General features: G+C 41.1%; 1 protein-coding gene across 1 annotated transcript in view; it reads right to left on the minus strand.

Annotated features, from left to right (window-relative positions):
* LOC122812231 (serine/threonine-protein kinase N1-like) overlaps window positions 1-24,783 on the minus strand; it is a 2,446,550-nt gene that overhangs the window by 814,715 nt on the left and 1,607,052 nt on the right. The window contains exon 12 of the mRNA XM_044084586.1: window positions 9,869-9,974. Within this exon, the coding sequence (XP_043940521.1) occupies window positions 9,869-9,974 (106 nt within the window). The remainder of the gene's footprint in view (window positions 1-9,868; window positions 9,975-24,783) is intronic.

Consider the following 24,783-nt stretch of genomic DNA (forward strand, 5'->3'; position numbering starts at 1 on the left):
ATGATTCTGTTGGAAAGAGGTAAGTACGTCTGCATTAAGGATACAAGTGTGTGTGCTTCAGCGTGTGTGTCAGAGTATACACTTTGAGTGAGTATGTATGTGTTAGAGTTCGAATAACAGCTTGGTAAGGAAATACTGTGTGTGTGTGTGTGTGTGTGTGTGTGTGTGTGTGTGTGTGTGTGTGTGTGTGCGTGCGTGTATGTATGTGATTTATTTATTTTACTTTCTTTTTGCTTACTGGGAAGGTTCTACTGGGAAGCAAGATTGCCCCTCTTCAGAGGAGGCCCGGGGAGGAAAACTCCAACATAATTACATTATTAATACAGAAAGAATGCTACTACTAGGCAAATTTAAACCAAAGGTTAATATTGCCAGCCCAAGACAGTGGGCTATGTACATGCTGGTTTACAAAGTCCATTGAACATGTGGGAGAAACAGACAAATGTAGGTTTTGTAAAACTGAATTGGAATCAGTCGCACACCTTGTTGATTGTGCAAACATCATGGTATCGAAATGACTGAAAAACACTGGAAACATGAGCCACAAAGCATCACAGAAAATGATGAAATTTACATCACATGGGATCACCCACTACCAACAGTTCAAAAGACAGATGGTAGAAAACAGGATATAGTGGTCCAAGAAAAGAAGACAAAAGTAGCACTGATCATTGAAATCGCTACACACAGTGACTACAGTGTCCAGAGTACAAAGATACACAGTGATAAAATATCAGGATTTGTAGGCAGAAATGAAAGCAATGTGGAAGACAGATACCTAAACAGTTCCAATAGTAGTAGGAGCAATTGTATTTAGGTATGTTACCAATCCATGTAACCCAGTACGAATTGCAGTAAGAGTCATTACTGGGCACATTGTGGGTGCTGCAAAGAGCACTTTGGCTGACATCAAAGAGTGAAACAATACTAATTTCATAAACTTTAATCGTACTTTGACTTACGAATGGGGTCCAATCTCATCATAGTATTAGAAACCCAAAAGATTTGGAGAAATTAAAAAGAATGCTACAACTACAACATAGAAGAGTACAAATAAATACAACTGAAAGTAAGAGGACATAAACCAACTAAGATATATGTATTATAAAATAATATGCATACAGTGTACAACTATTAAAAAAAATCATACTTTCAACATTTTAAACTGAGAGGCTTATGATAAGCATAGGAAAGTGACACTTGGCATCCAAGTTAGAAATGTTTATAGGCAGTATTGGAGATATGACTGAAAATAAGTCACTATAGGGAGTTAGTGATATACAGTGGATATAAAAAGTTTACACACCCCTGTTAAAATGCCAGGTTTTTGTGATATAAAAACAAATGAGACCACAATAAATCATTTCAAAACTTTTCCCACCTTTAATGTGACCTACAACCTTTACAATTCAATTGAAAAACAAACAAATTTGTTAGGGGAAAAATATAAAAAAATAAAAAACTTACAATAAGATGGTTGCATAAGTGCGCACACTCTTAAACTAATACTTTGTTGAAGCACCTTTTGATTTAATTACAGCATTCAATCTTCTTGGGTAGAAGTCTATCAGCATGACACATCTTGACTTGGCAAAATCTGGCCACTCTTCCTTGTAAAAACACTCTGAATCTATCAGATTGCGAGGGCATCTCTTGTACACAACCCTCTTCAGGTCATCCCACAGATTTTCTATTGGATTTAGATCTGGGCTCTGTCTGGGCCATTCCAAAACTTTAATTTTCTTCTGGTGAACCCATTCTTTTGTTGATTTGGATGTATGCTTGGGGTCATTGTCATGCTGAAAGGTGAAATTTCTCTTCATCTTCAGCTTTCTAGCAGATGCCTGAAGGTTTTGGGCCAAAAGTGACTGGCATTTGGAACTGCTCATAATTTGCTCCACCAATTGAATTGTACAGGTTATAGGTCCCATTAAAGGTGGGAAAAGTTTTGACATGGTTTATTGTGGTCTCATTTTCTTATATCACAAAAACCTGGCATTTTATCAGGGGTGGGTAAACTTTTTATATCCACTGTATAAGAGTTAAGAGTATGTATGATAGAGGACAAAATCAGAAGTACAGGGAAATTTTAATGAACGTATATTATAGGTTTTAGTGTGAAAGTACAGAAGCTTTTGTACAGATGGTTTCAGTTAGCCTGGAGCTGAGCAAGACCTGAACCAAGGATTTGATAAATACTGGTTTTAAAAGACTGGAGATATTAGATTTGTCTTAGAGCAAGTGGAATTGAGTTCCAAAGTAATATAAGTCAAGTACAGGGAGTCACCTGCTTAATTATTTGATTTGGGTATACTGAGGAGCAGCTTATCAACCGAATGCAGGGAACACTTGGGAGTGCAAAGGGAGATGACACTTTTAAGAGCTGTACAGCTGTCTGGATTATAGATAAGTTTATGTGCAGTGATTAGTTGTAAAAGGAAAGGTGATGAATAAGCCCAATCCAGCTGAGTTCTGTATTGGTGGTTTGCTGCAAATCTGGCTATCTTCTTGTAACACTGTACTAAATCTGTTATATTGGGTGATTTGAAGATTAATTAGAATTGGAACTTTTGTTGTTTTTTTATAACTTCCTGTATGTGGCAGTCACATTTTTGTTGGTCATCAATAACTTCACCAAGTAAATTAGTTTGGGTGACTTTTCTGATGGTGGTGGTGTTACATTAGGATCTATTAAACAAGGCTTACTGATGAGAAAAGTTTTTGGAGTGAAAAGTATTAGCTTATTCCTTTTAGGATTTGGATGAGTTGGGAGTTTTTTAAACACCATTATTAAATTATCACTTAACACACAGGCAAACATAAATATAAAATAAAACAAACCATATGAATACTTTTCCAGTTACATGCATTATACATCACATATTTTTTATAACTATCATTATTCCAACATTACATAAATTGCTCAATTCCTGCCTCTCTCATACTCCTGAACAGTATTCTGCATGTATTGTTCCTACATTTTCCATTTATTTCTATCTAATTTGCTTCTTTCCTTTTCTAAAAATCCCACTTCCAGTTCTTTTATCTGTTACAATATTCAATATGTGAAATGCAGTTAGTTTAGACTTCAATTTCTATTTCTAGTAATTGCTATTTTGGCAAACACCAAAATTAAACTTAACATGGTCTTTCTATGTCGAGGCCCTGTGTCCCAGCTCAAAAGAATAATTTCCTTAGTTATACTCATTTGCTCACCCAATATTTCTGACACAGTACACTGTAGGGCATTTTTAAAATCTGCCAACTCATTATACTCCCAAAATATATGTTCCCAGTTATGTCTTTTTTCCTCATCACACCTCAAACATTTGTCATCTACCTGATGAAAAATTCTTTGACATCTCCTTGGGGTATACAACTACCTATGCAAATGCTTCCAAGCAAAAATCCTAAACCTTCTGAACTTCTGTGTACACTTGGGAGTCATGCATATGCCCTGCCGCTGTTCCCTTGTACATTTCTTATCCAATCTCTCTTCCCAATCTTTTCTAACATCCTCTGACTGATTGATAGAGTTATTGTCCAATATCATATATGCCCTACTAATTATCCATTTTTAACAGCAGCTTTTCCCCCTCTAGATTCAACTATAAACTGCACCAGAGTAGGTTTGTAATTTAGTATTTTCTTATACATTACTCTTTACCTATACTCTGATATAAATCCCTGGTAGGGAAGGCAGTCTCTAGCCTGCAGTCCAAATGTTCTGTATGTGCTCTACAGGTAATATTCCTTATAGATATTATTCTCCTTAAGGATCTGCATCCAAAATCTCACTCTCCCTCATTTCTTGAATTTTCTCCCCACCTGCATTATCTTTATCCCTTCTACTTTCAATTATAACCTTCTGCTAGTGTTATGTATACCAGCCTTAACTGTGTAGCTCTAAAATATCCTTTCAAATCAGGTATTCCTAAATCACTTGTTTTACAGGAAGGATCAACTTTATCTCACTTAACTCTTTTTCCCTTCCCAGATAAATTCCTTCGACTCTATTAATTACAGTCCACAAATTCTTCTCTGGTTGAAAAAAAATATGCATCACCCATATAAAAAAAAAACTAGAGACAAACACTTTCTCTGCTTGTATCTTACGAACTATATCCATAAACAGGAGCTTCCAGTTTCTCTGTTTTGTATTATCCTTTGCTTAGTCTCTTCACACATTTCCTTAGTTATCATAACAGAAGCCTTTTTAATCCATACTCTTAAACTTCCATCTTATCTTGTTCCCAAAAATATGGGTATTTGCTAAACCATTTCATGTGTGGGTACATAATTTATAGCTATAGCTTTGTTTTATCCTCATTAACTTTATATCCCTAAAAGCCTTATAACTGTCTCAAAATGTTCCACAACAGTGTCCTTTTCGGGATTTATCAGGTACAAAATAATATAATCTGCACATAAACCAAACTTTTCTTGATTACCATATCATCTATATCCATGAATTTCTAAGTATCCTATTTTCTTTCCCAATGTCTCTAAATATAAAACAAATAAATGGGAAAGAGAACATCCCTGCCTGGTTCCTCTGTTCAAACAAAACTTATCAGAGGGGAACCATCCCACTTCACGTCTTGCCTCCACACCTCTTAACTGACCGGATTTATGCCTCATCTTTTGGTCTATTCCTCATAAAGTTTGTGGTTTTCTAACAAATCACAAAGGAATGAAGTCACTAAATAATGACATATATTTGAATTTCATCCTTCAGAAAATCCTGTTATTCCAGCAACTTTCTAATTTTATAAGAGCAACATTTAAAATCTGTCCCTCTTTTGGTGGGCATTTGTTCCCCCATTACTTTTGGCTTTGCCAGATTTTTTGCTCTAAGAGGGTGAGAGGTATGCTTGCCTCCGATCCTTCAAGTATCTTCCAAATTAACCTTATTATTTTATCAGGAAATGTCTTTCCACAAAACCACGCTGATTCATATATATCAATTTTGGCAACAACTTTGCCATTCATTTAGCTAGTATAAACATTTCACAATCATGGTTGAAAATTGAAATGGATCTGACAGGTCTTTACTGTCTTCAGAATACATCCACACCACAGCTTTCTTCCAGGATGTTGGTGCTTACTTCCCCTTCTTTTAAAATACTGTTAAACAAAACCTTCCAGATCTTTAGCATTTTCTTCCCTCCTAACTTCCAAATGTCCACAAGAATACCACTTGTTCCTGCAGACTTTCCTGCAGATTGTTTATATATCACTGTTTTTAACTAATTTCATCCTCTCTTAACTGTTAACTGTTGACCCTCATGTACCTCTAGCCTTGGTATATTTAAATATTCCATAAATATTTTCGATGACCACTTTTCTCCTGTTTACATAAATTTTCATAACATTTCTGAAATACCTCTAATAACTCTACAAGATCACTGATTATTTTCTTGTTAAAGTCTTCCTAGGTTTGGCAACAACCATTATTACTTTCTTTTGCCAAAGTCATTGTGCTGTAAAATGTTGTGCTCTGGAGATAATAGCTGCTTGACTGCAATCTTTCCAAACTCAATGCATATTATCCAGCTATTCTTTTATTTTCTCTTTAGCACTGTGCAGTTGCACCTCTTCCTGTTCTGTGAAATTTCCCTTATGCTATAATACTTTTAACTTTTGTCAGCTCCTCTAAATAATTTGTATTACTTCTTAACCATATATCTTTCTCTTTTATTTCTACCATATTTTTTAAACTCCATTCTCATTTTGTCCCATTTGAAGAAATGGATATGTGCCCTAATAACTCCTGAATAATTTCTACTACTCATTCATTAATTTCTTCTCTTTTTAAAAGTTAGGTAGGTGGGAAAGCACCAGTGTCTCATTTTAATTTCATTATCCTCCATTTCTGTTTTACTTTATACCAGTGCATGTTCTGAAAAAATTATTGGATATGTGCCAAAGCATTCAACTAAATGCACGTTTCTGTGAAACATAATTTTTCTACTCAGGCCCAGTTATGATGCCTTGGGAAATAATACATAAATCCCATCCGATCTCCTTCATTTTCTGGCCACTCTGCATCACCATTTCTTTAAGTAAATCATTCTGCAACCCTCCTGACTGGAGGTTTGTATTACACATCCATCATTTGCTGACTCATCTCCACCAAACCGAATTCTTTGAAACATCTACTCAGAATCCTCCACACATTCTCCCATCTCAATATTTGCTTTCCCCTCCATTTATCTCACCTCTCCATCATCTCCTCCTCTTTCCATCTACTTCCCTCTTTCTCCAGGCTGCCTCTGTACCTGGAACCGAAACAGGAACTGCCCCTGCAAAATAGGTCCCACTCGCTACAGTGATGAGTAGGGGAAGTGCCCCAAAGTCCTGGTCAAATTTCCCATAGTAATATAAATACCATCTTCAGCATAACCCCCCCCCCCCCAAAAAAAAAAAAAAAAAGAGACCATCAGCCTAATGGGCCTACCCTAGTCATAAGAGGATAAATAAACAAAAAAAAAAATCAAAAGTAAGACTGTGAGAAAAACAGTAAGCATTTTTCAGAGACATAGCGCATCAATAACTGAGACTGCGGGAGAATAGCTGGCACATCTTCATGGGTATCTATACTTCCTTCTTACCCAAAATCATTGTGAAATGAAGGATCATCAAGAAATGGTGAAGATACTTATGGACTGTGTCTAGATCATCTTAAGGATGGAGGTCCAATTAAAAGGCTTCAATGGTATTTAAAGGCACAACCCTCAAACTTAAAAATCTGGCTTTAAGATTAAGGGTTACTTTGGTGGACCACAATCCTGCAATAGATAGTAGTAATGCAACTTGAGGCATACATCGTTTTGTGACAGGTGGAATCCTGAATATATTTTTGGATTATAAACAAAAATGTGTCTGTTTACACCTGGGATTTTTTAAGCAGCTACTACATTCCACAAAAGACAGATACGATAAGAGAAACGTTGCTTGGCCTATTTAGACGAATGGAATAAGGTCAAGGGAATGAAGACAGGTAAAGCTCTAGCAGCTAAAGTTCGACCAATGGAAATCTGTGGGTGAGGTTATGGGTTCAGATGTTTGAAACACTATATAAAACATGACTGAAATTAGATTCCACTTTAACAGAAGCAGGCATAGTATTAAATGTTGTTAAAGCTCAAAAAGTCAGAGGATTTGCCCTCCTGACAATAATCAGCTGTCATGCTGAATATGAACAAGAACATTTTCATGCACATTTGGACTGGCAGGCTGCAATCAACAGCCATGAAAAGATTTACTGGGAAAGATAATTGCTTTATCAAAGTAAGATATTTATTTTTATTTTATCTTGTTTTATTTTTAATTTGTTGACTGGGGTAGATTCCTGATCTCAATGGGTGAATTTCATTCTCATTTAATACTATAATAAACCTTGCTTCTCATCAAATATGTATAAGGTAACAAGGTAGCACAGTGTTATGTTTTACTTTAAATTTAGATGCAGTGGTGGCATTAAACAGCCTCCCTTGGCCTATGTGCCTAAACGGTTAAGGTGTATAGGTTTCATGATGAATGGACAGACTTGCTCACCAAACTATACAGGGATTGTATAACAGCCAAGATGGAGCCCTATGTATTGGGAATATATAGAACAGGTAAATCCATGAAGCAGGACTGCCTTCTGCCACCATTGCTATTCACCCTATTGGTGGAACCCTTGGTCTTGACAACAAAATGATCCCATGGGATAACTGAAATACACATTAGTGAAAGGCATCATACAATAAATATATTTGTAGACACTATGCATTTACTTCATAATGATCCTGAACATTTGACAGGGGAAGTATAAAAGATTTTGAGTACTCTATATAAAAGAAACATGGATAAAATCTGATGCTTTCTGCTTAGGCTACTACCTCAAAGCAGAGCTAATGGGAAGGTCAAATTAAGATGGCAGTCTGAAGCAATTAAACACCTGTGGTATTCATCACTGCCTTGTATAAAAATACAAAAAATACTTCAGCGTGATATTAACAGGTGTTATAAGGGGCACAGAAAGAGGGAGGAAATATGCTCTCACATTAGTGAAAAAATTCACAGGGAACCAAATGAAACTTTACGTGGAAATCCTTCATGTCAAATCAGCATTGGGCAAAGGCCCAAGCAAAGAGACATAACAATACTAAGAAAGGTTGGCTTTACAACTAGTTTGGTAGTCAAATAAGTCAGGGGTCAAATATCATCTTCATGCCTCTCCATTTAAGAAACTGGGAGTGAAATTTAGGACTTACAAATGTGAGCATTTAGATAGCAGCAAAATTAAAATATGTCTTGGACTCGCACTGCAGTTTCCAGGAAAGAAGTGGGAGATCTGTGCAGATTGCTTGAGAAAATAGTGTATAAGACTATGATAGCCCCAACGCTGGAGGGGGCAAGCATATCTCTCTCATTGTTTTTACAAGAAAAGTGTGTAGCTGTACATATTGTGGACAGAACTGTATGGTCCCCCCAATAAACAATTAATGATGTTAAATCAGGTGCAAGAATACCCCCACTATACTGCCTCACTGACAGCTCAGAACACATCCATTTTTCACATCATAGGTCTCAACATTTCCTCCTTTAGCCCTTCTTTGCCATCCACATACAGTTGTAACCATTATAACCCCATTCCCATCAGCCCACTCCAAAGCTTAGCGATCTTTAAGCCTTCAGGAATTTCATTCCTTGGCCTAATCACTGATGTCTCCCAGGAAGGGGGATCCAATGTTTCAGTGATCTATATTGTATTAGAACTGATATGTGGGCACTATTTTTTCTGCTACAAGTCTCTGGTGGACCACATCATTTACTTAATTGATTTGCTGTGTTCACTAGGACAGCGTGATGGCCATTTTATGTAAATCAACGCAGCATGTATGTGTACGCATCCCTCTTGAGAGATTTTTCATTTAATAAAATGTTTAAAAAGAAAAAAGCCATACTATACTTATACCTGCTGTAATTTGCCATTAGTTGGGAAAATGGGCTGCAGAACAATGAATCTGGGATCTGGCATGATAGTGTGGGTGCCACTAGCAAAATAGACGGTTATTTTACTGTGCATAAAGAACACATTCTTTTGGACAATTCCAAGACACAAATAAAAGTTTCTGAAAATATTTACATTTTACAAGTGATAGGATAGTTTTATAAACACTGTTATAATTTTGTAACAATTTCACTAATTCACTGCCATTACCTGACAAAGTATTTGCCTCTTTAGGCATTTACTGAGCTCTAACATCTTTTCTGTTATTTGAATATGTATTACAAACATATGAAATTCTAATACTACAAAAAATATGCAAAAAGAAAATCCCGATCATGGGTAATATAGGTTCATGGGTTAATAGAATGTTACTAGGCTATTGACTCGGGTCTTTACAAGCCTAGCAATTAAATCCCAATAATACTAGATGAGAGATATTGCCTATGCCAAAGGTTTTTCTAGCAAGGACTAACTATGCCCTGGAAAAAAGCAGGGGGCAATCCCTGGCAAACATTTATGTTTCCCATCCAGTCATCCAGGTTACTCTTAAACAGGGTCATGGTGATGCTCTGCTTGATATGGATTGGAAGCCTATTCCACAGGAGTGGCAACCTCTGACAGATGTATCTGTCTCTCCAGCAGGTCATGTTTACGTCACAAGCTAGACTGAGGTCCTAGTCCCATTTGACTTACAGATGCATTTCCATTAGATCTGGATCAGAGATAGCCCTGTAAACCAGACATAAGTCACCTCTATGCTGCAATGAAGTCTTGTATGATTTCATGTACTGATTAAATTTATCATTATGTTATTTCAATATTAATGACTTTGTATGTCATAAGGTTCTGTGCTTGCTTACTTACCATTACCAATTTATCTGATGAGTCTGAGTCACTGCGTCTAGTCCACGATTCGTGCCGAGTTTTCTGTGGACTGTCATCATAAAGGTTTATTTTTTCAAATCCATCACTAAAAATGAGAAATAAAATATTACTCCCTGTTGATATCCTTCCTATTAATCAATGAAGTTGGAAGTATGCATTAGTAATTTATTTGGTTAGATTACAACTACCAATACCACACACACACACACATAGCAAAATGCCATGGATAGCATGCTATGCATATAAGGCAAACAGCCCAAAGGCATTGAGGACAAAAGTAAACAGACATGCTAGGTCAGATTAATAAGTTAAAAATACAATTCTACAGTAAAACAAGTACATTAAAAAACTAGTCAACAGATGCCCTCTTGAAACAACAGGATAAACAGATGTTTTGGGAATAAGAGAGACTGATCTCTCACTCATTAAACAACAGTTTGCTAAAGCACTTGGCTGAATGAAATCAAAGTTTTACCTTCAACAAAGGAAAACAAGTGCAAAGAGATATCAAAAGCATTAAATACTAAGACCACAATATCAGTGGCCTCTCTATAGTTATTTATTGCACACTGGTGGGATAGTTAGGTCCTACTGGGTTTACCCTTCTTTTTTTTTTTAAGTGAGATCTGGGAAATACATTTGTGTGCCAAGTAATTCAAATGCAGAACACATGGCTAGACATCCAGTCTATTGCTGAATGAAACATTAACAAGCAATACAAGTGTTTTTCTAGCTTCTCTTACACACAACCTCAAGTCATCTGTACTGCCCCACAGTAGTATATTCACTTATTCTAACCTCCACAGCATCCCTTAAGTAAACCAACAGTGTGGTCTCTTCTCAAAAAATAAACAAACAAACCAATTAATCTGTGCAATCCAAGGAATCTGTTGCTTTCTGCTAACCAAAAGTACATTTTATACTGTTTTTGCACTTTTAAATTATATTTTTGCAATATTGCTGATATTTTTAAAACTGTTCTTGCTGATTTGCTGCACTTTTTGTCTGCTGTAGCATAGACTACATTCAGACCTGCTGAATCTGGTTCTGTTTGTTAAACCAGGCTATCTTTTGTTGAAGAGAGGCCCCCCTGCACCATTGTTGCAGGAGAGTGCAGTTAGGACTCAGCTGATTGAAGGTTGTTGGCACAGGGCTCAGTTTTGAGCTTTTTTATTTTTAAATTGTTTAATTCAGTTTGTGCCTGTTTTAACACAGTTCCACAGAGTTAGGCAACAGTTCCACAGAGTTAGGCAACCAGCCACTACTCTGCTGTATTCATCTGTTTATGAGTAGTGCATCTCTGTGCACCGTTGCACACTATCACACAGTGGGGATAACCACTGGCTGTTATAGATGCAAAATCTTCAGTAGATAAACTTTCCCTTTGCAGCTGCCTGTGATCCGGCCAAGAAATCTTTAAAATGCACTTAGCTTCTCAGAGAGCACCCTCAGCTGCACGTTTGCCCCTTAAACAGTCCCAAAGCCACCAAATCTATAATAATCTCATACAACTTAGAGAACCCCATCTAGTATAGTCCTGTTATAGAGCACCCCATTAGTATAGACACCATCTGGAGTACCCAGTTATAGCACATCCCTCCATTTTCTCTCCCACTGTGAAAACATGATTTAACCTAGCATTATGGATGGTCAGTTTCCGTCTATTTCTCCTACCAGCTTGATTGACAAGGGTATCCTGAGGTGGTGTAGCAACTGCTTCATGTACACTGACAACCTTCTACTCTTAAATCATCCAAGTACAATTTGTGAGAGATGCATCTATGCTAAGAATCTGGAATCCTTGCTCTCTTGCACACAGAAGAGTAACACTGAACAGGCTGATAGCTCATATACTACAGTTCCTAAACAAACCAAGCACTCAACACATAAACCCATCATACACGGGGGTACTCACCAGAAACCTACCTAAACACTAGAAACCTTCCCAAACACAAACATGCTACACCTCATACAGCACCGACAGCACTCCATACACATAAAAACACAAGCACCAGTGTCTCACCAAATAAGCCCCTAAGGCAAAGCACATCTAAACCAAATTTTTTAGTCATTGGTGATTCTATTGTGAGATGCACAGATGTCCTACTCACCAGCCTGGATAAAGAGAACGTTACAGTCAGCTGTCTATCGGGTGCCAGGATCTATCAGATCACACATGCACTCAGGTCTCTCATCAAGTAGCATTATGACTCCATCATAGTTCATGCTGGTGTGAATGACTTCCGACGTACCTAACTGGACTATATGAAGACAGACATAATTGAGCTCTATGAATGTGTGTACCAAGCAGGTATGTCCTTAGCCTTGAGCAGCATTCTACCCTTCGCGTAGGATGATACCACAATAAAAACAAAAAAAAAAGATTGACTTTAACAATTGGCTTAGCTTCTGGTGTCATGTTAAGGGGATCCAGTTCCTGTCAGCCTGGGATGGCATGGTTGACAGACTACGCTGCTTTGCCAGAGATGGTCTTCACCTGTCACCTCTAGGCTTTCAGTTATTGGCCAAGGCACTTGCCTCCCCCACAGTGCCTTTTTTAGACAAGGTTTCAAGAACAAAATTTCTCAAGTGAAGTACCACTCACAAATTAAAAGTTATGCTGCTAAACACTAGGAGTTTAAAATGAGAAACTGCACTCTCTTGAAGCACTCCTCTCCCTGGAGGAAGATGACGTCTGTGCAGTCACAGAAACTTGGTTCAGGGTCACAGAGAGTACCCTGGCCTTGCAAGGCTACAATGCCTTCCACATTTTCAGACCGCAAAATGAACATCCACATTTTCAGACCGCAAAATGAACATGTGAGAACCAAAGGATGAGTAGGAGTATCTATCTTCATCAAAGATAAATACACCTCTAGACTGGTTAGACAGGAAAATTCCACAGAGTTACTCCAAGTTCAGCTAACTGTGGGCAAGACCCCCCCCCCCTTCAAGTCACTTAGCTATAGGCCTCCTTCAATGAACCAAGATACACACGCTACTTAATTAGACCTAACTGGATCACTCAAGTTACAACCACACACTCTAGTCATTGGAGATTTTAACTATCCCTCCATTGACTGGGAAACCTATACGAGTACCAAAATGCTCGCACAAAGGTTCCTGGATTTTGTTAACACTAATGCCATGGAACAATTATGCGACCCCACAAGGGGTGCAAATATTCTCAACCTGGTCCTCACCAACATGAGTGACCATTGCAACACAAGTATAGGACCCTCACTGGTTAAATGTGAACACAAATCAGTCACATCTGAAGTAGCTATAACACCTGAACCCTCTTAGGCGAAATTAAGCTAAAAATTTCATCAAAGCTAATTATACCCTCCTAAGGGATGGCATAAATAATTTCCAAACTCCTGTTCCCACAGATGGCATTGACAACTACACTAAGGTATACATAAATGCCCTGCACAAACACAAATGTATTGACACAGCTGGACAGGATCAAAACAAAATCCTCAAGAAAAAAAACAAGCCTTCCTGGTGGATATCTAGCACTAACAAGTTATACAATAAGAGGAAGACGTCACTGTCTAAGAATAAAAAAGAGAGGTACCAGAACTGGAAGAACACCTTCCTCTGCTTGAACAAACAGTAAGACAACTTGTAAAATCCTCTAAGGGCAACTTCAAAATAAAATTAGCAACCTTAGCAAAGGATAACCATAAGGCATTTTTCAGCTAAATCTGTAGTCTAAAAGGTAGGACTTAAAAGTGTGCTGAACTAGCTGTGGATGGCATCACACACTGATCCTGCAAAAATAGCTAGCCTATTAGCTGACAGGTTTGGTGAAAATTTCACCTCCCTGTCCCCTCCAAGCATTTCACAAGGCATTCCCTCTACATCTCCCCCACCTTGCATCTCCAAAGAGCAAGCAATTAATTCTCACTCTAAGGCCAAAAACACAGCCTCTATGGGACCAGATAGCATCCCAGGCTGAATTTTAAATGGTCAAAAACATGAGTTAGCAACTTCATTAGCTACTCTCTTCAACCATTTTGTTCCTGTTAAATTGAAAACAGCAACTGTCACCCCCCTTCATAAAGGGGGTACAGCAACAGACCCTGAGAACTACAGACCCATAAGCTTAACCAGCCTTATCTGTAAGGCAAGGAACGAATCATTATGGACCTTATAAATAAGTATACAGGTGATCTCCAAACCCTTGATCAGACACAGTTTGGTTTTGTGAAAAGCAGGTCATGCCTGTTAAACTGGGTGGACTTCTTGGAAACCGTCACTAGAGCCACAGAAGAAAGCAAAATCTGTGCATACAGCCTACCTTGACTTAGTCAAGGCATTCAACACAATCCCACATTCAGGCATCATTGATAAAGTCTCCCAGTTGAATATCAACCCATATGTCATCAGGTGAGTTGCTAACTGGCTCACCGACAGATCATACTTAGTCAAAGTTGGGGACTTTACCACAACCAACAGACCTTTCACCAGTGGGATTCCAAATGAATCAGTGCTGGGCCCCCCAATGTTTGGAATATACTTTTCAGAAGTTCAGGCCAAAACATAGGGGCTGTGGCTGACTAAGTTTGCTGATAAATACAAATTAGGTGGATCACTGAATCCCCAAAGGATGTCAATATACTTCAAGAGAGACTTACACAAACTAGTGATTGGTGTCAAAGCCATGGACTCATACTCAGTGCTAAAAAAGGCATCATCATCTCCTTCAGTAAAAATGATATCCTTGCAAACTATCACATAAATAATAACATCCTAAGTAATAACTCAGTAGTGAGAGACTTGGGAATGCAAGATGACTGTAGCCTAAACTTTGACCACCATGTATCTACTGTGATAAGGAAGGCTTTCTACATCGCACACTTCATTAACAATGGCATTGCCTCAAGAGCGAAAGAGGTCATAACACCCCCGTACTCGACCCTCACCAGGCCAATAATTGAGTACAATGCTCCTTTTGGTATAGGCCTTACCAAGCACCTGCAGCAACTTGACAAACCTCAGAGGTTTCTAACCAAGAAAATTCAGGGTCTCCAACACATGTCATACGTTGACACACTGAAGTCACTGTACTCAGTAGTGTACAAACTACTTAGAGGAGACTTATACCTGGCCTACAGAGCAATCTCAGATCCATACCTAATGGAAATGCTGCACATCCGCACGTCACATGGGACAAGGGTCACCCGCTCCGGGGACCTTAACCTAGCTTTTGACATAAATAGGACCTGCTGGAGAGACAGTTAAGTCTCTCAAAGTTTGCCACTCCTCTGGAGTAGGCTACCAATTCACATCAAACAAAGCCCCTCTATGATGCTGTTTAAGTGTAGCCTGGATGACTGAATGGGAAACAGTAAATTCCTGCTGGGGATTTCACCTATGTCCCTCCTAGATATGGGCAGTAGTTGCGAACTAAAATCTCGAGTTTAGGCAAGATCCTTTATATTGGCTTTCTCTACTATTACAGTGGGTACACATGGCTAGGCTTATAAAGACTCTCAGGTCAATAGCCCAGTAACCACCTATGAATCTTCTTCTTCTCCTTTCGGCTTTTCACGGTTAAGGGTCGCCACAGCGGATCACCCTCAGGATTGGCAGTGGAGTTTTATGGTGTCGAGTTGCCAGCCCAGCGCCCAACCTTTCACAGAAGGCACACACAAACGCACTCACGCCTAGGGCCAATTTTGGAGTATCCAATCCACCTACAGCATGTCTTTGGGATGTGGGAGGAAATGGAGCACCCGGAGGAAACCCACGCGACCACAAGGAGGACATGCAGACTCCGCACAGAAGGCACCCCAGCCGAGGATTGAACCGGAGAACCTCTTGCTGTGAGGCGGCAACTCTAACTGCTGCACCACTGCGGCCGCCTGAACCACCTATGAACCTATAAACAAATAAATACATAAATGAAATATAGCTTGGTTGAGGGGAGGCACAAGTCCTAGGAGAACAGGCACCCTTCTAGGCCAGTATACTAGCATTAGAGGGGGACTTTTTTTTATCCTTTAATTTACCCCCTAGAATGATATGAAGTGTGCCACAACATAACATCTATACATTCATCAGTGTTCATGCACTGGCCCTGCAGTTAAAGATACCATGGACAGTACAGTTTGCTGGCCATTGTAGATGTCAGAGGGCAGTGGTCCATCAACTGCATTAACCTGGCACTCCCTAACTAAACCAAAGGCACCCAAACTGCTGTTCAACCTCAATAGTTAAATGGTAAAGACAGATGTCCTGCTTCTGTGTTAATACACCAGTGCTGACTTGCAGCTTTTAAAACATCTCATAGTTTCATAGGAGGTTACTAGGCTAATGACCATAGGGCCCTTACAAGTCTATTCAAATGTTGCCCTTATTTCCATGATCAGCACCTATCACCCCTGTCCAAAGGTTACTCCCAAATCTGTTCTGAATTGGTGGTCAAGAATACCACATACACAAACACAACAGATATAGCCAACCTGCTGGCAGACAGGTTCAGTGAAACTTCGCCTCCCTGTCCCCCCCATCAGTAAACCAGGACATCCCCAGCACCTGCCCCCCCCCTCATCACCAGGGAGCAGGTTATTAATGCCCTATCAAAGGCAAAAAATACAGCCTCCATGGGACCCAACAACATCCCTTGGCTGTGTCCTACATGAATTCTGGCAAGAACTCTTAGCACCACTAGGCACCCGATTCAGCCAAAGCCTGTGCACCAGGTTCTCCCCTGCAGAATGGAGGACAGCCACTGTCACCCTCTGCACAAAGGTAGAGTGTCCACCGACCCAGGCAATTATAGGCCAATCAGCCTAATTAGCCTGATCTGTAAGGCCATGGAACACTATCATGGACCTTATAAACAAGGACATTGGCAACCTCCAAATGCTTGATCCCACACAGTCTGGTTTTGTCAAAGGGAGATCATGTCTGTTAAACTTGGTCGCCTTCTTCGAAACAGTCACTAAAGCCATGGATGAGGGCAAGACAGTGCACACACCGCCTAACTTGACCTAGCCAAAGCCTTCGATACTATTCCCCACTCAGGCATAATAGATAAACTCTCCCAGCTAGCCATCAACCCATATATTACCAGATGGGTAGCTAACTGTCTCACTGATAAAACCCACTCAGCCAAAATAGGGGAAGCCACCTCTAGTAGTAGACCCATAACAAGCTGTGTACCCCAAGGATCGGTCTTGGGGCCTCTACTGTTTGGGATATACTTTTCTGAGGCACAAAGCAAAACCAGTGGTCTGTGGCTGACCAGGTTTGCAGATGACTGCAAGCTGGGGACTGTCATAAATTCCCCTAGTGATATGAACATCCTCCAAGAGGGCCTTAACTAAGCTAATAACTGGTGCCAGAAGCATCGCCTCAAACCGAATGCCAAGAAATGCATCATTATCTCCTTTGGGGAAAATGGTGCCCCACTAATTATCACATTAATAACAACGTACTAAGCATGCAATCAGTCATGAGGGACTTGGGCACCCAGGTTGATAGCAACCTGACTTTTGACCTCCATGTTTCCTCCATTGGATGCAAGGCTTTCTACATGGCCCACCTCATAAGTAAGGGTATTTCATCCAGGAACAAGGAGGTCATAACATCCCTGTACTCCTCCCTTATCAGACCCATTGTCGAGTACAATGCCCCCTTCGGCATGTACTTTTCCAAGCACATGCAACAGGAGAGACCACAGAGGTTCCTGACCAGGAAAATCCAGGGTCTCAAACACCTATCCTATACAGATACGCTAAAAGCCCTGTTCCTTTACTCGTCTCTTACAGATTGCTCAGAGGTGACCTGTGTCAGGCATACAAGGCCGTCTCAGACTCAGCCGTGATGGAATTGCTGCATATCCGTAAGTCAAACTCCACTCATGCAACCCACACTCAAGGTCTCAACCTGGTCTATGACATTAATAGAACTTGTTGGCAGAATAGATTTGTGTCCCAACGACTGCCCATCTGTGGAATAGACTTCCTCTCCATGTCAAGCAGAGTACTTCACTAGCCCTCTTTAAGAGGAACCTGGACGACTAGATGGGAAACAGAAAATATACCCCGGGGATCCCAACTATGTTCTTGTTAGACAGGGAAAACAGGTGCTGACTTTGTGGGAACATGGGTGAAATTCTTGGCTAGGCTTATAAGGGCCTCCGAGCCAACAGCCTAGTATCATCATATGAACCTGTGAACTTACAGTTACCCATTCAATTGTCCAGATTGCTTTTGAAGAAGGCCAATGAGGTGCTCTACTTAACATGAAGCAGGAGTCTGTTCCAAATGTATGGTAAACTCTGGGAGACAAATCTGTCCCTCCAGCAGGTTCTATTAATGTCACATACCAGATTAAGGCCACTAGAGTGAGTAACCTGTGTACCATTTGACTTATGGATATTCAGCATTTCCAATAAAGTAGGATCAAAGATTGCCTTATATACAAGGCAGAGATCACCTCTGAACAGTCTGTATGAAACAGAATAAAGTGACAGTGCCTTCAGACAGTCCTCATAGGACAGATGCTGAAGACCTTGAATTTTCTTTGTGAGGAACCTTGTGGACTCTCCAAATGCTGCAGGTGCTTGGAAAGGTACATACCAAAAGAGGGTATTGTAGTCAATTATTGACCTGATGAGAGAAGAGTACAGGAAGGTTGCAACTTCTTTTTTTTTTCTGGAGGCAATGCCCTTACTAATGAGATGAGCAATACAGAATGCCCTTCTTACCACTGTGGAGACATGGTGATCAAAAGTAGGGGTGCTGTCAACCTGTATGCCCAAGTTTCTCACCATTGCCTGCATACTTAGGATGTTGTGATTGATGTGGTAGTTAGCAGGAACATCACTCTTACCGAAAGGGATGATGGCACATTTTTTTGCATTGAGTTTAAGGCCATGACTTTAGCACCAGTCATTTGTTTGTGCAACACCCTCTTGTAGGATGTTGACATTGATTGGAGATTCTATGACCGCTTCCAGTTTGCAGTCATCATCAAACTTTGTCAGCCACAGACCTTTAGTTTAGCTTGCACTTCAGAGAAATACATTCCAAACAGTAGAGGTCCCAAGACTGATCCCTGTGGAACACCACTGGTTGCAGTTCTGCTGTTGGAGGTGGATCCCCCTATGATGACTATATGGGTTCTATTACTGAGCCAGTTTAGCGACCCATCTAATGATATACGGGTTGATGTCTAGCTGGGTGAGTTTGTCAATTATGCCTGAGCGGGGGATAGTGTCAAAAGCCTTGGCTAAGTCTAGGTAGGCTGTGTGCACAGATTTCCCCTCATCACGGGCCTTGGTGACTGTCTCGATGAAGTCCACCAGGTTTCACAGGCATGATCTCCCTTTGAGAAAACAAAATTGTGTAGAGTCACGTGTTTGGAGGTTACCAATGTCTTTGTTGATAAGGTCCATGATGATTTTCTCCATGGCCTTGCAGATAAGGCTAGTCAGGCTAATAGGTCTATAGTTCCTGTTGTCAGTGGAAGCACCACCTTTGTGCAACAGGATATCAGTGGCCTTTTTCCATTCAGCTGGGACGAAGACAGTGCTTAAATTATGACTGAAAAGAGTACCCAATGGTGTTGTTAATTCTTGTTTGAGCCATGTAGGATGCAGTCCGGGATGTTATCAAGCCCCATGAATGCTGGGTTTTTGACCTTAGAGAGGGCATTCACGATTTCCTCTTCAGAGATACAGGGTACAGGACAGGTGGTAGGGATGTCTTGGATTAAGTGTGGCAGGGAAGGGGGAGTAAAGTTTTCACAGATCCTGTCTGCTAAAGTGTTAGTACTGTCCACAGGCTCGGTATATATGTGGTATAATTATCTACCAGTTCGGCACAAATCTGAGCCTTTCCTTTTAGGTTATGGATGTAACTAAAGAACGCCTTATGGTTGTCCTTAGTTGATGAAGCGAATTTGGATTTGTAGTTAGCTTTGGAGGACTTCACAAGGAGTCTTATTTGCTTAAGCTGAGGAGGAAGTGTTTCCAGTTTATGACCTGCTCCCTCCTACTCTTAGATAGCAATTTCTTCCTCTTATTGTAAAGCCTGTTAATGTCAGTTCTCCACCAGACAGGTTTGCTCTTCCTTGAGGAGCTTGTTTTGGACCTATCAGGTATGGCCACGTCAATGCAGTTGCTCAGGTGTTTGCATAAAGCATTTGTGTAGATCTCAGCATAGTTACCAGTTCCATCTGAGGGAGGAGGTGCAGTGAAGCTTTTTATACCATCCTGTAAGAGGTTATAGTCTGTTCTGGAGACTTTTTTTTTTAGTTTAGTTTGTGCTGGGGGGGGGGGTCAGGTGTGATAGTAAATTTGAATGAGATTGGTTTGTCATCAGATCTCACCAGGGAAGACCTCACAATGTGAGTGCTACAGTGGTTCACCACATTGGTAAGCACCAGATCCAGGATGCTGGCACCCCCTGTGGGGGTGTCAACTAGCTGGTCCAAGTCACTGGAGTTAATGAAGTCAAAGAACCTTTGGGCAAGTGAGTTTCTGCATGAGTAATTTCCCCAGTCAATGGATGGGTAGTTAAAGTCATCCACAGCCATGGTGTTCGGATGTATCTTGATAGACTCAAGTAGATCCAAATAGGCAGAGTGGGTGTCCTGATTCATGGCTGCTTTAGTCCCTAATACTTCACTACAATGAGTGATGCCCAAATGGAATTTTTTTCAGTTAATACAATATATAAATACGTTAATATATGACAATGTGAAAAAAACAGATTTCATAATATCAGGCCTGTTATATCATGGATATGAAAATTTGAGAGACTGTTAATGCCCCATACCTTCCTGAACTCTTCTGTGGATTCCCTCTCCACCAGCCATTCTGGTAGTCCATTCCACAGTTCCACAAACCTCTATGTGAAAAAGTACTTTGAGTTCCAGGAAGTAATCAGTCCTTAAAATCTGTTGCCTGAGCTCCTCCTTCACTGTTTTTCCCATTCGGAATGACCTCTTCATATCTGCTTAACTGGTCTTGTGTGCCAGTGTGATGCCCCCCTGCTCTAACTCTTCTGGTCATAACTGAGAAGACCTCAAGCTCTTCTCGCCTCTAACTGTATTCCTTCCCCTCATCCCGTATATCTTTCTTGTAGCTTTTCTCTGAATTCTTTCCAGCAACCTGATGTCTTTTTACTTACAAGGCTTCTAGAACTGTATGCAGTACTCATGATTTTGTCTGACCAAGACCCTACAGAGTGGAAGCAGTATCTTTTAGTTTCTGGAACCTACCCCCCTCCCAAGGATACATCCTAGCATTCATGCTGCTGTTTTTGCCACTCAGTCTGCTCCCAGTCATCCAGTCCAGATGTCATTAGCACCCTCAGAGAATCAAAACCACATTGCAAAGTATGCTTTCCCACTTGTTCAGCTGCATGCAATAAATCCTGCATTTTCTTGTTTTCAGAACATTCAGAATTTGTCAACATTTTCTGTTTTAGCAGTGACATTAAGTATTGCTGATATTAAAGCATATGAAACTGACAATTTACAGCCCTTACAGCCAAGGTAGCAGAAGTGTAAACTTTTTTCCCCATCTGTCCAGTGCCCTAGAATCCCTATCTGAGGGGACAGGGTTTTTTTGCAGTAGAGGCCTTGACCCCTTTGGGACCCTGAGATATAGTTTCTGGGTCAGCAGCAGGGTTTTTATATAGAAATTTATGAGAGTCTGGAACCCTGTAGTATCTGTCTGGCTTAACAGGTGCAGGAGGTAAGGAGTCGGGAGACAGGACGGACTCTGAAAATACATCATCTACAATGTCTAGAACAGGTGGAATAGCAAGAGGTCTGTGCTGAGGTAGTAGAAGAAAGTCTCTGAGCCTTTTCTTAGATTCTGAGTAATCTTGGCTCTCACAGTGGAAATGCTCCCTCATGGTATGCAGGGTTTCCCCAAAGGAATAATCCTCAGGAGGAGAAGCTGAAGGAATAGATTCTTCAGCATAAGAATCCTCATAGGGAGGAAGAGAGTATCCCTGTTCTGAAGAGGAGTCAGAGGAAATGGAAACCTGATCAGAAGAATCATATTCTGTGTCTTGCCTAGGCCTCTTATCAGGAGGGGGACGGGAACCCCTGATCAAAGTAATTAGGTCTTCAGCTATTTTAAGCATCTGTTTCTTAGGCATAGAAGTCCGTCCAGGAGAATGCTATACTTGTTTGTTTGTCTTTAAAGCTGTTTTAGTCTTTGCCTTGGAAGCTGAGGTTGCCTTGACATACAACTGTGTAGGTCTGAAAACACCCTCAGAAGCCGATGACTGCTCAGCGGCTCTGGACCCATCGGAGGGAATAGTTTCCGAGTGTCCAATACCTTGAGTATCCAGAGGCCTAGCTGTCTCCACGTGGGAGTCGGAAGCGGTATGTGGCTCTGAGGTAGCGGGCGTCAGGGGCTGCGAAAGCGCCTCACTAAAACTGGCGAACTGGCGACTGGCCTAGTGGAGGCCTCGTTGTCAGTTTTGGACCTCGGATGCCTGTCTTTTCCTTGCACTTTTTATGAACTCCGGTCGTCGGCTGTTCCAACGGCATTATATAATTAAACCTTCGGCCAAAGTAATGAAAAGCAAAATCGTGCTGACGCTTAATAGTGCGTTGGTTAAATCTAGCACAAAACCGACAGCTAGCAACATCATGGTCAGGGCCTAGGCAAGGAATACAGTAAGAATGAAAATCCTTATGAGGTATTTGCTTCCCACAAGAAATACAATTGTTAACTTTTTCTGACATCGGTCTGGAGCAAGAAAAAAGTTTCCCCAACGGGGTACTTAGCTTTATTTAAGACTTTGGATCTGAAATTCGATTTCGAAAATCTCAGGAGTCGGCCGACCAGCACTTGTGAACTGCTTTTGCTTCGGGCACCGCGTGGCAAGAAAGACTGAAGAAAATGGCGTCGGCTGCATCTTTTATACCCTTGGCGCACTGACGTCAGGGAAGAGGCGACAGCAACCGATGCCGGACCAGGACTTTGGAATTCAGGCCGACTGCGGGTAGCCTGCCAGCAGGATAACCCAAGTGTAATGACTGCAACAGTGAAACACGATGAACATCTGTACTATGTTCTTCATGTTTCACTGTTGCAGTCATCACACTTGGGTAGATTCCCAAAGCTAAGGATGGGAGGAGGTAATTAGATAGCATTAGGACCAGCTATAAGGCCCTGCAAGACTGCATTGGCAAAGCCAGCTCTGGATTTAGAAAAAATTGGCAAGTGGTACTGCTTGGTGAAGGTATGTACAGAACTCCAGGTAGCAGCTTCTAGGATGTCCCTGGTAGGGACACCTCTGAAAAAGGCTGTAGAGGTAGATGCAGCCCTGGTAGAATGTGGTCGTATCCCCTGTGGGGTAGGTTTTCCATGTTGCTTACAGCAGAAATAAATGCAATGGCCTACCCACTTAGAAATGGTTTGCTTTGAAATGGCCTTCCCCTCTGCCCCTGCAGCAAATGCAACCAGCAGCTGTTCAGATTTCCTGAGAGATTTAGTCCTGTCCAAGTAAAATCTAAGTTGTCTGTGCACGTCCAAGGAGTGCAGTATTCGTTCTCCTTTGTTCTGTGGATTAGAAAAGAAGGCTGGCAAATGAATGAACTGATTAAGGGCCACACTGGATACCACCTTGGGCATGAAGGAGGGATTTATCCCGAGGGACACTCTGTCCACATGAAAGATGATGAAAGGCTCCACTGCCATGAGGGCCTGTAATTCAGACACCCTTCTTGCCGAAGTGATGGCTAGAAAGAAGGCTGTTTTCCAAGAAAGGAATTTCAACTCTGCATTTGCATCTGGCTCAAAGGGAGGTAGAGTGAGCTTTTCCAATACAAAGTTAAGGTCCCAGGCTGGAGTAGGGGCTCTCCTGGGTGGTCTTAAGTTTTTGGCTCCTCTGAGGAATTGCTTCTGCAGTGGATGAGAGAAGAGGGGTGGTTCTGTATTGTAATGAGCTGAAATGGCTGATGCATGAATTTTGATGGAGGAAAAGGAAAGACCCTTGTTAAGCATCTCAGTTATGTATTGAAGACTCTGAGGTAAATTGTGTGCTGCTGTGCCCATCCCCTGAGTTTGGATCCAGGAACAGAATCTTTTGCATTGTTTAGCATAGGATTTTCTAATACTAGGCCTCCTTGCCTCCAGAATGACATCCATCACTTGCTTACTGAGGGATGGTAATGGAGAAATCAGTTAATTAGCCAGGCTGCCAGGTTCAGGGTTTGAAGCTGTGGGTGCAGAATCTGGCCCTCCTGCTGGGACAGCAGGGCAGGGGTCAGAGGCAGGTGCCATGGTGCTGGCAGTGACACATTGGGCAAGAGGGGGTACCAGTGTTGGTGGCCAGTCTGGTGCAATCACTATTGTCCTTGGTTAGTCCTCTTTGATCTTTAGTAGTACCTTGGAGAGGAGAGGCAGAGGGGGAAAGGCATCCACTTTCCAAGCTTATTTGTGGGGAGTCCTTGTGCAGAATTTGTCCAATTGGTAGTTCTGGGGGGAAGAAAACAGGTCTATCTCTGGGCTCCCCTATTTGTTTCTCAACATGTTGAATATCTTTGATTCCAGTTTCAACTCATGTGGGTCCATGAGACTTCTGCTTAGGTCATCTGCCAGTGTATTTAGCTTTCCTGGCAGGAATTGAGCCTGTAGTTGCACTTGGTAGCTCAAGGCTGTGTTCCACAGAGCCATGGCTAGTCTGCAGAGAGGGTATGAGTGGGTTCCCCCCTGCTTGTTTATGTACCACATAACAGTGGTGTTGTCCTTCTTTACCAAAAATTGTCCTGGAAGAATGTGGTCCTTGAATGCTGTCAGAGCATTCTGTACAGATAACATTTCTTTTTGATTGATATGCAGGTACATTTGACTTGGGTTCCATTTGCCCTGAATGCACTGCCCTGCCAAGTGAGCTCCCCATGCA

Source organism: Protopterus annectens, chromosome 9.part0 (genome assembly GCF_019279795.1).
Source record: "Protopterus annectens isolate FY-2018-M chromosome 9.part0, PAN1.0, whole genome shotgun sequence".
Lineage (NCBI taxonomy): Eukaryota > Metazoa > Chordata > Ceratodontiformes > Protopteridae > Protopterus > Protopterus annectens.